Consider the following 18,020-nt stretch of genomic DNA (forward strand, 5'->3'; position numbering starts at 1 on the left):
AATCAGATTCAATATGAAACTTAAAATATATAGTATGGATTATTTTTAAGGTAAGTGACACATGTCGTTAGAACAAAAAACAAATCCAGTTAACAAACTAAACCAATAATCGAAATGAGGTTATTATTAAGGTTTTTATAACACCCAATAAAATGTGCAAGATAATTGAAGAGCGCTGTGCTTTTTAAGTCTATTTCTAATCAAATCTAAAACCAAAATATAGGAAATATAGAAATATACGGTTTGACCGTATTGTTCATAAACCTTATTCAAAAGATAAACGATTCCATTCAAGGATTAGTTTTAATAGGAATAGAATTGAGATTTATAAACGCTTTTTTTGGATAGCAGTATGCTACAATTTAGAAGAACAATAACATCCGGATACCAATAAATATATTTAAACTAAATGCCAATGCATTAGGTAAAAAAATATTAAAATTTGGTGTGTTCTAGTTTGTGTATATAAATTTAAAAATATGTAGTAACTAATATTGCAACTAAACTGAGTTCTCTACTACATCATGTACAACTTATCAGTGAACCGTGATCATAAGCAGAGTAAGATAAGAAATTATTTACCTTATTTAGAATCAAATTATCTTCCGTGTTAATAGAATCACATCAATTTAAGCATTTTCCCACCAATAACGATCTCTATCTAGGACTCCATCAACGTTCAGCAGATAAAGTTAACATCGGGTTGAGAAAGAATAAGATAAATAAGTATTTTCCCCATATCTTCTGTGTACGTACGTACGTACTAAGCGTACCCAAAAGCCCGCAATTCAATTTGCAGTTAACCCCAGTCGTCACCCTTTTTTTTCCTGCACGCGTACACATCACGTCCGTCTAGCTGTCCGCGAGTGGTTGTGTCATTTCAGCCTCCGGATGAATTGCGACGGCTGTAAACAACAATTATCGATGATTTTAAAGAAGGAAGAATAAAAAAAATATATGGAAGCCTTCATCGCCTCCTGGGAACGATTCCGCCGGGATAAAACTGTCCGTGCTGCTTATCGCGCGCCATTTCTGCACGCGGTTTGCCGTTTTGTGCCGGCAACGTTGGCAGCGCATCGATCATATATCAGGCAGGGACAACGTGCGCTAAAGCATTCGCCACCCTGCGCAATCGGGATGCACTCGCGTCATGTGTGCGCGGGATGCTGATTCGCGCTGAACCGCGTGAGAACCACTCGTGTGCGGGGCCACGCATGATCCGACCGCCATGATCGAACCGATCAGCTACGGTGCACGGTACCATCGGGCGGTCTGCAGAACGAGCGTCCAATTTATCAATGTCCAGTCCGGTTGACTGGCGGAACGCGCAGCTGCGTTTTGCTCATCATCGCGAGGACATCAAGCGTTGCTCGGTTGTACCCACGCAATGGCTTGCTGAGTGTTCGCCGTTTGGGCATGCCAAAACCCTTGACACTATAACAATCAATCGTTCTATTTAATGTAAATAATAATCACCAAACAGCATAACGATGTAATATGTCTTTCAAAGAGGACGTTTTTTTTAGGGCAAGATTGTCAGACTCATGTCGCTTAACAGGCTGCTGTGAGATGATTTCAAATTCAATTAAGAATATTATACGCAATAGTTATGCAACGATTCTAAATGGGTAACGTATTGTAAGATGAAATCTCTAGAATAAGCGAATGCAAGTTAAACCATTTCCCCTACATATGATATTCTACATAATCCGTAGGCAAACTTATTCGTAGACTCAGCGATCTTGGATTCTTGAAGTTCTTAGAAAAATATTTTTAAAAAACCTACATTTCTGGTAGCTACATATACGCTATCACGCTACCTTGTGTCAGTTTGACCGGACTTATCAGTGTCATTCCAATGACATAACCGACCGCCTCGAAGCCTGACAAGTTCTCTCCAGAACTTAGCATCTGGATACTTATTGGAAAACAACAATTAAGTGTGGTGTGGACCAAATGAGCATCTTCGACCTTCGGTTGAAATGAAGTGTTTTATATCGAAAAATATATCTATTCCACTTTAGTGACACACACACTATTTTTTGCATTTCGCTATCAAACGCTCAATGCTCAATCAATGTCTATCGGGGACATGAAGAAACTTTATAGTAAAATTATCTTTTATTACAAATAATCCATTATGTTATCAGTAATCCAATGCCCCGTAAGAAATCCGTGGTGCATATGATTACACCCCTGTGCAAAACGATCAATCGCGCCCATCACTACTTTGTACCGTATCGACCGATAGCGACGAGCTTTTGGTCGTTAAAATTAGTTTCACGTTGTTAAAATTCGAAACGCACCATAAAAATCAATTTGCGTTCCGAACCGCATATCACAAGCATCTTTAATCGGCACGGGTTACCGAACGGTTCATCCTCCCACGGCACCCTCGTGGTGAGATTTGTGCCGCTGTTGTTTCGCTCCCTGCCACGCAGTGCCGGTGCCTCACGTTGAAAGTTTTCATTTATCAAACAGCCACATCGTTCCTGCTGTGCGCCACGCTTTTGCACTATAATCAATCTTTAATGGACTTTACTTGGACTATGGACTATGTTAGAATACGGTAAGTATAAGTTTCAATCGACTGGAAAGATCAATCGAAATAAATGCCTGTTAGTGTTAGAAACACCTAACGGATGTCCTTTGTGGAGTGCAATTAATGTTCAATAAAAACAGGACAAGAAGATCCAAAACAATATTATCCTCGTATTCCAATTGTGATATATAACCAATTTCCAAATTTAAACGGCATTTTTCCAAGGCATAGAAAAAACTGATGCTAATATATCACAAATATTTTGCAATCCTTTATCGGTACGATAACAAACGAACGTAAAGTAACCGTTGCTGACCAACCTCCAAATATTTGGTTCGACCTTTTTTTTTCGGATGAATAATTTGCATAATCGGTCCAAAAAAGCAGTTCTTTGGCATTCCTTTTCATTTGCTTTCCAGTTTTTTATGGCGGTTGGGATGTATTTGTGTAAGATTACAATGCTCACAATCGTACCGAGACGGCTTCAAACGGCTGGAATAGCGAAAGGCCATAAAAAGCCATCAAGACAGAACACATCGAAGAATTGTGACAGAATATTGCAATCAGTACAAAGTCTGGTAAGTAAACTTAATTCATTGTACTAATAACATGTGATATATGCCTAGATAACAGTATTGAGCTAAATATTGGAGCAAATTTAAAATTGATGATGAAATGATTGTAAACTAAATAACTAAAATATAAAAAAAAACATGTAAGTTAATAAGTTTCGGTGTAACAGACAAAAAGTATTTTTCCTCTATTTGTATCTATAAACTGTTCAAAGAAAGAAAGAATCTGCGTAAACACTACAATTATGGAGGTTTATTTTCACGATTCGATACATAGTCTTGCTCCCATTGAGATCGTAGCACGTATTAGGAGGTAAACTTTGCTCGGTGGCTCTTGTTTAAAGTTCACTAAACTCAAATATCAATCGTAGCGAACACAACGCTGTGTTTCAGACAAGTTTTTACTTAACTTAAAAAGGATATATTAATAGAGAAGAATGAAAGAGACGACTTAATGGTATAAGTCGAGAACGTTTCGGCCCAATAGCACCATTTGAATGCATTATAGCGACCAAGTAGTATTGCACGGAAATGCTTGATAAACGTACAGTAAATGATAATGATATTTGCATAAACAAAACACTTGATATACACACACCGGTAACAAAACGGGGCAATAGATCAAAATAAAGTTACCTCCTAAACATCATGTTTGTTTACAACAGATCATCCGTTTTTGCACATTTTTGCACTACTACTCACAATATACGAACATTTAGAATATATAAATGCTGCTTTTCGCCGTACTTTACCACACCCAAGTGTGTTCCTAACCCATTGGACTAACTCAAAACCGTTGCGTTTTTTTTTGCGAACCTCGTACAAACGAAGAGCGCAATCTGCTTTAGGATTTTTTTTTTCGATTATTTTTGCCTAAGGGTCTAAAATAGCAGTCAATTTAAGTTTTGTACTGGACTTTTTTCTGAATTTCGAAGTGAAACTCTGCTATGCGAAACAGTTGAACAGTTAAGTCCGAATAAGAATGCTTTTCTCTCTCTTTTTACGTAACTGTCTAAATATTGGTCTTGTTCAACAATTTAATTCAACGACACATAGTTTTTTTCTCACCTTACACCAAAGCAGTTCGTTTCCATAATGTATGATACTTCTTGACAAAGCTTCTTGACAGATTATCCGAACCGTTAGTTACACATTCTATCGCTAAAGAAATTACTAATGAAATCATTGCGAAGAGTTGCGGAAATCTTGTTCATACTAAACTAGATGCATGCAACGCATGCTTCTGCAACAGCGCCATCAGTTGACGATTTACTAATGTCCTGCCTTCCTGCCTGCTTCCCGGGAACAGTTTATTGTTTTTGCATTGCTTTATGTTGTGTTTGCTTACAAAATAATAGTTATTATCGATTTTTTCCCATACATGGTTGGCTCATATTTAGGCTACGCCTCGGCAACACATACTAGAGCCCTCGTTCACTTCAAGATAGTTACTCTTACCTCACTAACGATCAGGCAGTTCCATCCCGTAAGGGAACTTTCATTTTTTTGGTAATGTCTTTTTTGTTTTCCTTGTATATGCGAGTTTATATGACAGAATATTTCGCTTTGAAATGTTAGAAACACGATCAAATAAGTAGAATAATACATGAAACAATAAAGATGCGGAAAAGTAATACAATATGTTTCGATCCGTAAACAATAATGAAATCGGCATACAATCCATTGTTTCTTAGGACTTGCACAGTCTAACATCCAACAAGCCATTTACTACACGCTAGCCGAGACCAGTTAAATATATTCCATTCATTTAGGCAGTTCGATATGCGTTCACATTACTATTCACGATAATAATACTCTCCTTCTTCATATCTTCTGGATTTACTAACAACCCGCACTAGTTCCTGGAACCATAGCGTTAACGAAACGCGTAAACAATGTTACCCTCGTTTCACTGTCAATTGTCTACTCAAAGGACAAGTTATGGTCGAACACTCGACAGTACCGCCGCGCGTCCATTGATCGAATTCTATTCTACGTTCGTTTGATTGATTGATAGTGACGTCCATGGCGCTAGCGGCCGGTTTGGACTGAGAATGAGAAGTGCTTTCCATAACTACCAGTGTTGCACTACGTTCTACGCAGATTTCGCTCTATTTTGCTACATTCTGACCATATGTGTTGATTCCAACTACATCTTAAAGATAGCATTGCTTGTTTCGTCGATTTAGTGCAAAAGTCTCAGAAGACGGCACGAACTATTCGCGTCAGCTTACATTTTCCTCATATTCAATATAGTCCAAAAACACAAAACACATAAAAAGAGATCTTCCTATTTTCTCCCCCTTAACGAAAAAAATGCACAAAACTCTCCGCAGAGGTGAAGAGTAGAACAAACATACACAAATGAAGAAGAACATGCCGACCTTCTCCGAACACGAAAAAATGTAATCTGCCAAAAATCATAACCACGATACGCACTACAAAACGTATCACTTTACCGTGCGTTGTAGTTTTTCACTTTGTCTGGTACTGCCGCCTTTTCCACTGGTACCAGCTTGTACAACTCTTCCAGCGAAGTTACGTACACGAGTTTTCGCCAAAACTTCGAACTGAAATATAGCAAATTGTTGAAACCATCGACTTGTAATGTATCAATTTAGCGACAAATTAAAAGGACTTACCTAATGAAGGGTCTTGCCATCCATACGACACTCTTTAGCCAAAACGTCGGATGCACCATGTAAAGATAGCGAAGGCTTTTTCTCAGCCGACGATCAAGCAACTGGTAACACCTAGATTGAGAGATGCAAAAGAAGGATTACTCTACAATATTCCGCATCGATATAGTCTAATCTTACTTTTTCAACCATGGAAACGGAGGAACATTGCCCCGGCTTGAACCACCGTGCAGATACACCAACACGTAGTCCTCCGTTACCAGCTGTTCGAGCGTTTTTACCACGTACAAAAACAGATTGTTCATCACGTAATGGTAATCGGCTCGGGAACGATCCGGCAGATGGCACGCACTGAATACTACAATCGCATTGTGTCCACCCGCCTGCAGATAGCCTCCGTGCGATAGCACACACTTGTACGGTTCGATCACCTTCATATCGATCTCGCGCGTTTTCCCATCCGGTAGCGTAATCTTCTGCCAGTTCCGTATATCCCGAGCTTCCTCTCGGGCTGAATACTGAGGCAGAGCAGTCGAACGCCCGGGTACCACATCGTGGACATCTGGATCGACAGCCAATGCGGCAGCCTTAGGTGTACCGGGTAGATCGAGAAAATCTTCATCGATATCCACGTTAAACCCATTATCATCCAATATGGAGGACGATGGGCTGAGCGACACGAGGTTCTGCTGCAGCTCGTCCACACTCTGGTTCGAGAGGGTGTCTTCCATCGAGCTAACGTCATCTACTAGCAGATCGCTCGGCAGTGGTACTTTACGGCGCTGGTGCAAACGTGGTGAGATTGATTTGGAATGTGGCTTGTGCTTTCGCTGCTGTCCACCGGTCGGTGACGGACCGTCCGACTGGGGTGGTGAAGCGTGCAATGCCACTGATTGAAATGTCGGTGTAACGGAAGCTTGAAATAATGAAACATCTTCTTCATCGTACGGTTCCTCGACCTCCGAATCGGTGCTGAAAAAATCTGAACCCATCTCCTCGGTTCCACGCTGACGGACGGGAGAAACACTGTTCGGGTCGTTTTCGGCACCCCTATGGATGGCATTGTTAATAACATCGAGTGTCGAGGTGGCTGTAGCTGTGGTGGATTTAACTTTCGAACCATCACTGGCTGCTGGCAACCGTTTCGATGGCGAACACTTAGTGCGTCTTGCTGGCGTCACCATGGCTACGTGAGAACGCTTCTCATCGGCTACTATCGATCCATTATCTTTTTTCTCCACGACACGACGATTCGCGTATGGGCTGGCCAGGCGCAATGGTTGCTCGCTCGCCGGTACCACGTCCGGATAGTGATAGTAATTACGCACGGACGGCTTTCGGCACCCTGCTGACTCCACTATAAACTCCGACATATCTGACTCGCTTCCCGTCGGTGACATCATCAGAGGATGGCTGCTGACGGGCGTCAGTCCGGTCGATGATGTTACCCGAGATGATACGACGGAAGGCGATTTGTTAACAGACAGTTTATGAATCTCTATCGATTCTGTCGTGGCGCCAGTAGTTGCGTTAGAATCGTTGTGCGATTCTACGCCGTTACCAAGCTCGGAGTCAGATTGGCATAGAGCAAGAAGCGGTTGCTTCACCTGTATGCCAGTCGAATCGTGGACGGGCGAATAATCCGGAGAACCTTCCACGTGAAGTGGAGGCGATGATCCGTGCGAGGTCGTGTTCTCCGATATGTCCATCCTATTGTCCGATAGAGGACTATCTTCCAAGCTTTCGCTAAAAGAAAACGTGTAAAATGGGAACAATTTACTATGTCGTCAAAGCATGTTACTGAAGTGGGAAAAAGGACTGAGTTAATTAAATTTGGAAGATTTACATCCAATTGCTAAAATTAACCTGTAAAAACTATTACATATTCATATCGATAATTTGAATTGCAACTTTTTCGCTTTTATCCCATTTATTTAATGTACATTTGCCCACAGAGACCTGGATGGAGTCCACCTTTTTGCATTAATTAACTGAATTATCCCACACATCAAAGTTCGGTCATACTTACCTCATCGACAAAGTACGTCGTCGCCACCTACGTATCAATAGTAGAAGTATTTGCTTACGAAAAAGGACGATTCGTCCACCGTTAGCCACTGACAACAAGTATGCTTCAAAGGATCAACCCACACACATACACCGCCACCTACTACTGCAACAGAACATGGTGTCCATGAACATCTATCGAGACGGTAGGCAAATATTCCTTCGATTCTGTTGTCGCGTTAACGATAGTATGACGATAGTATCTTCCTTTCTTCTGGGCGTTAGTAGGGGTCGGAACTTCTTAATCACGGTAAGCACGAGATGGCGAAAGAAGCAAACCCCCGAGCAAGCACCGTTTTCAACCACAACACTACTGGCTGGTTCGATGAATCATTATAAACCTGCACGACGCACATAAAAAACTGCACTGTATACGCTATGACGAAAGCCAATTTTGCTAACCTTTACATTTTCTTTCGAGAATTGCTGGATCTTAATTGATTACACATTGTCCCACAGAACTACGCGCACTGGAGCAGTTTGGAAACGAACGAACTGCACTTGCATCTTTGATTGTGTTGTAGGACTTCTCGTGATGATTTTTTTCTTTCCACCTTGCTGTCAAATGGCTAGCAAAACAAAGTGCGCTGTTCAACGGCAGTGTTGCCAAACAGCAAGTGATAAAATAATTTTTTTGAAAATTGTGCAGTTTCATAACGAGTTTTATTTTACTACAATAAAACTTCATTTATTGTTGTACACGAGTTGCAAACCAATAAACACTTCAAAGGATAGGAATTGTACATTTTTATTGCGTTCCAGTGTTTGTACAATCAAAAATAATTAACAGAATTGGTAAAAAACAATCGTATTCCTTTCAACTAGTGCTTAACATAAACTTAATCATGTGGTAACGATTCATTCCCATTTCTGTGCTTTGGACCGGTTGCATTTGGGTATGCAATTTAGAATATTTGATCAAATAAACCATCAGCTTCTTTGAAGCATGCATGGTGTCGAGTAAAATGGCTCCTCCTGTCTCTCTTTCTTTACCCATGGAGCCCTACACCTACAACTCTGTCCACATACCGATACCGTAAGTATTTCGCCTAACTTGTGTTTGGTTTTGTAAGGTACACTAGCGTAGAGAATATTGTAATCATAATTGAATTGCGTTATCTTTCCCTCTCATCGGTAACCGGTACCAACCCCTCCTCCATGGACGCTATGGTTGTGCATGTAGTAACTTTCGACAAAGTCAAACGATATGTTACATGAATCACAGAAAAATGGTCTTTTCCGACGATGGTTGGTGGAATCTACAATCGGAGATATGGGGATAATTAATTCGCCTGAACGATACCCTACCGCCTGATTGAAGGATGCTTTCGGTGTACTCGTCATTGTGATCAGCTTTTCGTCAAACAGCCGATGGTTGGATTCCATATGCTCTTGGAGACAGTCGTTGGAAGGGAAGAATTTTTCACACTCCACGCAGTAGTGGCTAAAATCAGGCACCATGGTAACTACGGATGACTTGCTGCTATTCATAAGAACTGTTTCGTTACTTGGCAAAAATCCTTCAACCGAAGGCTGCTGCAACGCGTTCGATAACACAGGAAACAATTCACAGCCACTAAGACCAACCACCTCCTGTTGACTCTCGGCCCTCGGCTTTACCAACGTAGTGTGGTAATTCTTGCAGCACTGATTCTCGACCGAAGTGTCATTCGGTGGCGAAACATGATCGGTCGATACTGGCTGCTGTTGCTTTTGCTGACTCAGCAAAGGCAACTCGTCATAGTTAATCCAGTCGCGCGTTGAACTTTCGATGTTTTCGAGCGTGGGTATGGCACCTTCTGGAAGCATACTATCGACCATCAGCATGGACAGTTCCTTGGAAATCGAGGGGAGCTGTTCCATCTCACCTAAAACTTCTCCTTCGTAGTTGTGTTGAACTGGCGGTTCCTCCGACATCGATTCGTCTAAATAACGTATGTAATATGTGTATCCATCTTTCACCACCACATGTTCTGATGGATCGTGCTCCGACGGCACCGGTACAGGTATTTCTTCGTCCACTTCCGCGACGATATTAGGATTTGGTTCGATGGACAAATAACAATTCCATGCATTTTGTTCCGGCACACTGAAATCGACGGTGGAAGTATATTCATTACACATCCCGCTGGATGTGTCAGACACTCCGGGAACAATACCATCCGGTGATTGCGGTATTGCTTCAAACGATCTATTTGGTTGCCTTCCATGCGGGACGTTGTTGGAACATTGGTGTGATGATCTAGATGGAATCATATTCCTCATCTGATTAGTGCGAATGTATGATAACTAAATTAAGCAGTCTCTTTGCACCGTGTCACACTAAAAGAATAATAAAAAATAGCATCAATCAGCGAGAAACACACGGGGATTACGAATTTATTCACCGATAAAGACAACTTACCTTGTAGATAGCGCATCTTCCTAACCTGTGCCATTTTCTATGCTTGCTTTGTGTTTTGCACTTGAAAGACAAGTCCAAAGAATAACAACACCAGTGCTGCCAGAACGTTCCACCGGCAAAACAATCTAATGCCTGTTTACACGAAACATATAAATCAGCGAAACCGCGGGAACAAAAAACAATCTGCTGCAAAAAGCGTGTGGAGGAATTACATAAACCTGTTGGTTATTTTTCTCTTATTGTGCCTTCTACCTTTGGGGAAGCTTCGCGAAAGATTCATTGTTGTATTTCCTTTTTAGAAAAACTACAAACTTTGTACATCGTCTGGCAACCACTGTTGTGGACAAAAAAGGGCAAACACACGCGCGGTAATATCGGTTAGCACATCAATTGTCTTATCAATGAAGGAAAGGAACCAACACAACCCTACTAACGTGCGGTTTGTAACTTGCCCTACTCTCAGGCCGCCTTCTGAAAATGTGCTCTAAGCATCCGACGGAATCTCTCAAATTCTTCCTGCTCCGAACGGTGCGCTACAGCTCTCGGCGATCTTTATGCACGCGAAAAAGGGAATCTCGAAACTGCGCAAGTGTGTGCCGCTGTCCCTTCGCGAACTGTGCAGGAAAAACAGATCTCGCGTATAGTAGAGATTCGCGTTTCATCAGTCTTGGTCGGCCCGCTCGGTGGGGCTGCTGTGTAGGTCGTGGATTACAATTTCAAATGTTTGTGCCAGCTGAAATGAATGCAAAACTGTAACTTTAAGAACCGACAAAAGTGTGCAGTGTACCAGCGAATCGTACGGTAAGCAAAAGGCGCGATACAAAAAACGGCTTCAAGGGGATGTATGTTGGACGACGCCTTTTTCGGACGGCGGTATGTTTAGCGGCGAAAAAATCAATATCCTTGAAGGGACTCTGGCATTCTGGTTCGGCATTGGCCATAACAGATGCTAAGTACGCAATAACCTTTACCCAGTTCGAGGTATGAAATGGAAAGATGTGAAGTTTTGTTAACTTGAACGAAACAAGTGGAACAAAGTTAGTGGATAGTTTGGAAAGGAATTATGCTGCGATGAATGTCGACCAGAGACGCAACAGCGATTGGAAGAAGACATTTTTGTTCTGCGTAGCGGAAACGTGAACCAGCGTGGTGTGATGTGTGCGGGAAGGGAACTGCGATGTGAACTGTCGGTGAGCTCTCGCTCTTTCTGTTTGGCTTCTCTCGCGTGTCCGTGTTGCGAACTTCCCCGTCCGAATTCTTTCCACCCATTCCGGTCGCGACATACGCACCAACAGATACGCGCGCGCACGCCTCTCACGGTCAATGAAACGGGTGGATAATGTTTTGATGTTGATATTCTTATATGTGTTATATGTGTTGTTACGATTGCGATTGTGTTTCGAGATGTATCACATTCCTATCACCAGTCCAGGTCAGAATGCAGTTGGTGTAGAGTTATAAACGACTTAAAAAAGACGCACTGTTTTTAAAACATCAAAAGCAAACTCACGTGAGTGGTTAAAATTCCCGCAAACGAACAACTATTCGCCGTAGAGTATTTCGCGAAGAAAAACAAGAAAGCAACCCCCAACGATAACAAGGTGATCTGAGTGGAGACCTCGTGATTAATGCCAAATGTGTGATGGTGATGTGTGCGGTATGCGGATTTGTCGGTGGATTTAGGCTTGCACCGTCGAGCACCACACCACAAACATGATAAGGATGCGGGAAGAAACAAGTGTAGCAAAACATATCGCAAGCACAGTGAAAGTTAACCTGAGTGTTGCTAACATCAAGGTTTGCCATTAGGTTTCTCATAGCAACGCTCGAGATTGGTCATTTGTTCTGGCGATGGAAGTAAGCCAGAAATCCATTTCCCAGTATTCTCCGTGCATATCTGAAACAGTGTACAGTGTTTGAGTTTGAAGCTGCAATAATAGAACAGTGCACAAATCACATTCCTGCGACATTCGCCAGTGATGACGCCATAGGCCGGTTGCAAACACACAGCGTCAGATGATACGCAGAACCGCAAAGAAACACCAACACCAGTGAATTTATAAACAAACAGGCTAAACGCCCCCTTCGGTCAGAAAACTGAGACGTGATTCCGCGAAGCATTATTCAATTCTCCACTGCCTAACATTGGTCCCCCATCTGTTGATCAGTTGTTTCGTCAAGTCTTATCGAAACACCCAACTTTCTTCAACAAGCATACCTTCTAAAACAACTGATGCGAAGATGCGTTTATCCACATCAAAGATAAGTGGCTTCCAGATTACAGAGTTGTAACCTTTCGCGCTTTTTTACCTTTTGTTCCAGGCTACTATGATGAAGTTAGTCTCCAGCTAAACTAATCAAGCATCGGCGTAAATGAACTGAAATGCCGGAACAACAGCAGTTTGATTGAGAGGTGCTCAGAACACCGCCTGGAGTGCTTGGAGGCGCACTCATACTTACCAAACAAACCAAAAGAAGACACTCTAGTCCACAGGCATAAAATCAGTATTGGGGACCGGTGTATTGTGCAGTATCAGCTAACGAACATGTATCCCCTACAATATCTTCAGCATCATTTGGAGCCTTCGCACGACTTCCGGGCTATAAATTTGCAAGGACACTCCACAAGAGCAATGCTCTCAATACGGAAGCATGTGTTAGGGTTCGGGTTGGTGCTGATATTAATGTTGCTGTTTCCTGCTGGACAAGGTAAGGTTGAATTCAGAATAGTATGTATTGGAATTACAATCAGCATTTTTTGGAAAAATTTAAATCCTCCTTAGGTGAACACTGAAACACTGAAAATCTTCATGAAATGTGTATTATCCTGAAGAGCCTAATCGCATGTTTACCACGATCGATCGATGCGGCTCTGTTCGTGTTCGTTCGTTGTAGACGTCCGTACACCCTTGCACATTAAAAATAATAACCCCGACCTTCCGTGCTGAAAACAATGATACACTCAAAGGAGGAGTCAGCTAAGAGCAGGCGCGGTCTTATGTTTAAGGAGATATTTTTTTTCCATTGGAACGAAAGTAGCACCTTTTTTGGTCCTGAAATAGGTGTTTTCGAATCGTGTCCCATAAATGACAAAGAGTACAAAAACTAGAAATAGTTCACGTTCCGAACTGTATGCGTTATATATAATCCGTTCTGGATAGTAAGATTAATCGATATGTCTATTCTTGTCGGAAGTGATAATGTTCAGATGTTCCTATGATCCAGTTTCTAGTATCTGTAGTTATTGTAGCACAGAAGTAGAACGGAACTGTATTTGATTGAAACCACAATGAACGATTGATTTTATTTTACTTTCCTTTTGATGCTTAATGTTCTTTTTCTCTACCATTCGCAGCCACTCCAATGAAAAGCCGTTGCCTACAATTCGGCACAACATCCACAACCAACACGCAACAGCAGAATGGGCAGGACTTTGTTGACGATTACGTAAGCTACGACGACCAACCGGAACCTTCGGATGAGCCAGTTTTCGACAAGAATGTTGTAAGTGTTATACAAAAATGTTATAAAAATGAAATCCGATACATTGTTGGTTCTTTCAACTTTTAGTCTACAGTCGTCACATGCTCTCGGACGGCACCATATTGCTACACGCTCTGGACATTCGACACCGTCAAGAATGCGAGCCGAGTTGTTGTGCAAGGTATAAGTGTACATCTTTGACTAGAACTATTCACTCTAATCTCTTCAACTCTTCATTATTGGTTATTGGTTCATCCTGCGCACAGGTTGCTGGGGTTCGACAGACGATCAGGAGTCCTGCAGTAATGCGGAATGTATTAGTACGACCGAAACACCCACCAAGCATTTCTTCTGCTGCTGCAGTGGCGATAGCTGTAATGGGAACTTCAGCTATCTACCGCCCCCTACCACGGCCGACGGGTTAAGTATGCCGGAAGAGAACGAAAACATTACGCCATTTGCGCCGTACACTTCGATCTGGAGTTCGCCGACGGTGTACATCTGCTTCGCATTACTCGCCATCATGGTACTCGGAATCGTGGGCTTTCTGAGCTGCCGCCAGCTACCAAAGAAAGGTGTTGCTGAGCTGCTGGAACACATGGAACCGTCCGGTCCGGGATATAGCTCGAATCTCTATAACGTCGATAATCTGAAGCTTGTGTCCATGATCGGGCAGGGCAAGTAAGTGATTGATTTGGAACATTCAACTAAAACGATTCAGTATCGGTAACACATTTTCTGGCTTATTTGCCATTCGCTACAGATACGGAACCGTTTGGAAAGGTATCGTTAACGAACAGCCAGTTGCGGTGAAAATCTTCGCTGCCCAACATCGCCAGTACTTTCTCAACGAACGTGACATTTACACGGTGCCGCTGATGGAATCTCCTGCACTTTTGACATACTTTGGTAAGAATTTTTGTCTTTTCTCTGACTACTAAGCTGTTGCTTCAATACTCTGGATTCGCCATCGCATTCTCCCGGTTTCGTAGGGTCTGACGAAAGACGAACATTGGATGATCGTATCGAATATATGCTGGTACTTTCGTTGGCACCATTGGGTTGTTTGCAGGATTGGTTAACGGACAACCGTGTGCCATTCAGTACGTTCTGCCGAATGGGTAAATCCATCGCCAACGGGTTGGCACATCTCCACACAGAGATCCGCAAAGGTGACCTGCTCAAACCATGCATCTGCCATCGCGATTTGAACTCTCGCAACATTCTCGTCAAATCGGACCTGTCCTGCTGCATCGGCGATCTCGGTTTCGCGCTGAAAACGTTCGGTGCACGGTACGAGTACCGTGGAGAAATAACGCTCGCCGAAACGAAGAGTATCAACGAGGTTGGCACGGTACGTTACATGGCACCGGAAGTACTAGAGGGTGCCGTGAATCTACGCGACTGTGAATCCGCCCTCAAGCAGATCGATGTGTACACGCTGGCACTAGTGTTATGGGAGCTGGCAAATCGCTGCGAAGATTTCTATCCCGAAGGTACAACCGTGCCGGAGTATCGGGCACCGTACGAAGAGTATGTCGGTCCCAATCCCAGTTTCGAGCAGATGCAGGTTCTTGTATCCCGCAACAAAGCGCGACCTTCGTTCCCGTCACACTTTGGCGCAAGCCTGGTGACGCAGATCGTTCGCGACACTTGCGAGGATTGTTGGGACCACGATGCGGAAGCCCGACTAACAGCAATGTGCGTACAGGAGCGGCTACAAGAGATTGCCCAGATAAACCCTAGCGCAAGAAGCATGCCGGTGCGGGCGTGCAGCCACGACGATGGCACAGCGTTGGAGAAGACCCAACTGTATCAGTTGGAAAGCGATGGCCCCGCGATGGTGGCAATGATGGGTCAACTGCATCAACGGTACAGTCCGGACGGGACGATCGCATTCATGACTCCACCAAACCAGCAGATCATTCCTCAGCTGCCACCGGCCGGCTATAGGGACGATACAACCGGATCGTACAAATACGGCAAGCTATCTGGCGGTAACATCTCAACAACGAACAGCGGTGCACCGTCGTCTCAGTCCGATGAAGACGAGCAGCACACCGTGCGCAAAGGACAAGCGCCATTAATTCAGAAGGAAGTGCCCTTTGCAAGTGGCCCCGGTAAGGGTCTTGGGGGCAGTGTGAAGGTAATGCTGCAGAAAACATTCCACAAAAATCATCAGGGAGGTGGAAACAATCCCTCGCTAATGGGTCGTGGGTACGATGGCACCCAACACAACTGTGACGATGGTGATGATCGTTCCAATTTGGTAGTGGTAGTCGAAACCACCGATCCATATCCCCAGCAACGGAGTGCCCTGCTTTCGCAGCAGGAGATTCTAATGAATCACCACAACAACCAGCAACAGCATATGCAGTGTGCCATGGAGCGACCGACGAATCTGGATCTCGGTAGTACCGGTAAGTACGAGAGTAACTTACTGCTGCACGAACCGCAACATTCCGTTGGAACCATTTCCACCGCCGATGCTGCCGGTAATCCACGGGACAGGGTAGAACGATACGCCAAGGCGCTGGCTGACGCTGATTTCGCCCGACAGTCGTTTGCCATACTGGATGAGGTCCGTGACGGCGGAGGTAGCGTGGACAGTAACTGCACAGTAGCAGCGCCCGTTCCCGACGACACACACCAGACGTTGCGCATTGTTGTTTCCAAATCGGCGAATGCGATGCATCCGCACAAAGGTGGCGTATACGCACGACAAGGGTCGGGAAGCTCATCGCCACCACCGTTCATGGACGATCGATCGCTGAAAAGACAACGGTCGCTGGAAGTGTTCCAGGAGGTGTTCGGTCCCAAGGGTAGCATCGAGCGTCTGCGTAACCCTAGCCAGCGCGTCAAGACACCCGGCGATGTGCCGCCCTCGGTACGTAAGGTGCGTGCGTCAAAGACGCTGTCGCTCTATGACGATCGCATGATGACGGCCACGGTAGCAACCGGAAACCGTTTAGCAAACTCAGTATAGCACGAGGAGGTATTGCTACTGGAGCTATAAAGTGTAAACACGTGCACGTGCATGATGTATCGCAAGGGACTTTGATAGTTTCGTTAGGCTGAGAGGATCACAGATTCATTGCATTCTCACCTACTGGATATATGCCGGTGAAGTATTGTTTAAAAAAAAAAGACAAGAATCTTTCTATTTTTGTGTCTATTTGTTTGCTTTGTGCCATTTTTCACAAGATGCTTTTTGGGCATTCAATAGAAGTACTCATCACGCAATGCACATGTTCGATTTATGTTTTGTAGCATCGTTCTAAGCTTTGTAATGCAGTGATATCTGCTGCAAAGGTATAATCTCCTGCAAAGACCGCATTGCAAACATGAACATGGTTTAGTTCAAAAGGTCCGTTCTGTGCCGTTCGCAGTAGAATATAACTGCATTCTCATAACTTTATTATATTCATAGTAAATTATGAAACAAATTTATAAAACCATACAGTTTTGATACTCCAATGAATCACTCAACACGGCGCAAGAACACTTTAAGAAGCGTTTATAGCGCACAGATAACAGCGACTAGCTGCGCGATATGAATGATGGTTCCATTTTGCGAGTGCGGATGGGGAAAACTGGCCGGGAAATAGTTGCACACCAGCAAAAGAATGCAACGTAATGGACTGATTTAATGCCAGAGCACGCGTCACACCAGAGTGGCAACAACATTATTGGCAGTAAAGGTATAAAATGAAATTCCTACTTACTTCTAGAGAGGATTCGGGTCTCATGCGATCCATACATTACAGGACATTAAACCGAGATTGTAGAAGAATGTTAAAAATGAGTGTGAAATTAAATAAGGGAGCTAAAAGCTAAAAACCTCGATATATATATATAGCAGTAGGGTGTATCTAGGTAAGTGTCCTCTATTTACGATATGTCAGGTTGCATATAACCTGGTTACGATTACTATTTGCCATGCACGTGCTACACATTGCACAACACTTGCCAAGTTGTTTCGACTTTGAGTGTTTTAGTACTTTCCGTTGAATTACTAGTGATAATAATGCATGCATGAATGATGAACAGTATTCCTCTCTTGTGCAAGGGTATGAAAAGCTAAAAGGCGGCACTACATTCGTTCGATACCAAAACCCCACACTAAAACCAAAAAAGATAAGCAAAATACACATTGATTGGCAGGCCATTGACATTTTGAGAATAAAAGTTAGCGAAAAAGTATTATTAGAAATGCATAACAGAACCATTACAGCATAGAAGCGATACGTGATTGTGTTTTAGAAGCATTTGGATCCGAAATGTATTCATCGTTTAGCTTATTGGAATTGGAA

The 18,020-nt window shown here is 43.2% G+C and overlaps 3 protein-coding genes across 3 annotated transcripts; 1 reads left to right on the forward strand and 2 right to left on the reverse strand.

Annotated features, from left to right (window-relative positions):
* Positions 1-5,569: 5,569 nt before the first annotated feature.
* Positions 5,570-7,787, reverse strand: LOC128713053 (protein prune homolog 2). The gene is made up of 4 exons (XM_053807915.1): positions 7,783-7,787; positions 5,934-7,499; positions 5,757-5,867; positions 5,570-5,684 (listed from the first exon to the last, which is right to left on the reverse strand). Exons 1-4 carry the CDS (start codon positions 7,785-7,787, stop codon positions 5,570-5,572), a joined length of 1,797 nt encoding a protein of 598 aa, XP_053663890.1.
* Positions 7,788-8,948: 1,161 nt separating this feature from the next.
* On the reverse strand, positions 8,949-10,085 carry LOC128715240 (uncharacterized). Its single transcript, XM_053810121.1, has one exon. It carries the CDS (start codon positions 10,083-10,085, stop codon positions 8,949-8,951), a length of 1,137 nt encoding a protein of 378 aa, XP_053666096.1.
* A 2,685-nt stretch (positions 10,086-12,770) lies between these two features.
* On the forward strand, positions 12,771-16,693 carry LOC128713456 (uncharacterized). The gene is made up of 6 exons (XM_053808317.1): positions 12,771-12,933; positions 13,580-13,728; positions 13,795-13,888; positions 13,974-14,388; positions 14,471-14,616; positions 14,700-16,693. The coding sequence occupies exons 1-6, from the start codon at positions 12,771-12,773 to the stop codon at positions 16,691-16,693; spliced, it is 2,961 nt and encodes a 986-aa protein (XP_053664292.1).
* The last annotated feature ends 1,327 nt before the right edge of the window (positions 16,694-18,020 follow it).

The sequence above is a fragment of the Anopheles marshallii genome, chromosome 3 (genome assembly GCF_943734725.1).
Source record: "Anopheles marshallii chromosome 3, idAnoMarsDA_429_01, whole genome shotgun sequence".
In the NCBI taxonomy this organism is placed as follows: Eukaryota; Metazoa; Arthropoda; class Insecta; order Diptera; family Culicidae; genus Anopheles; species Anopheles marshallii.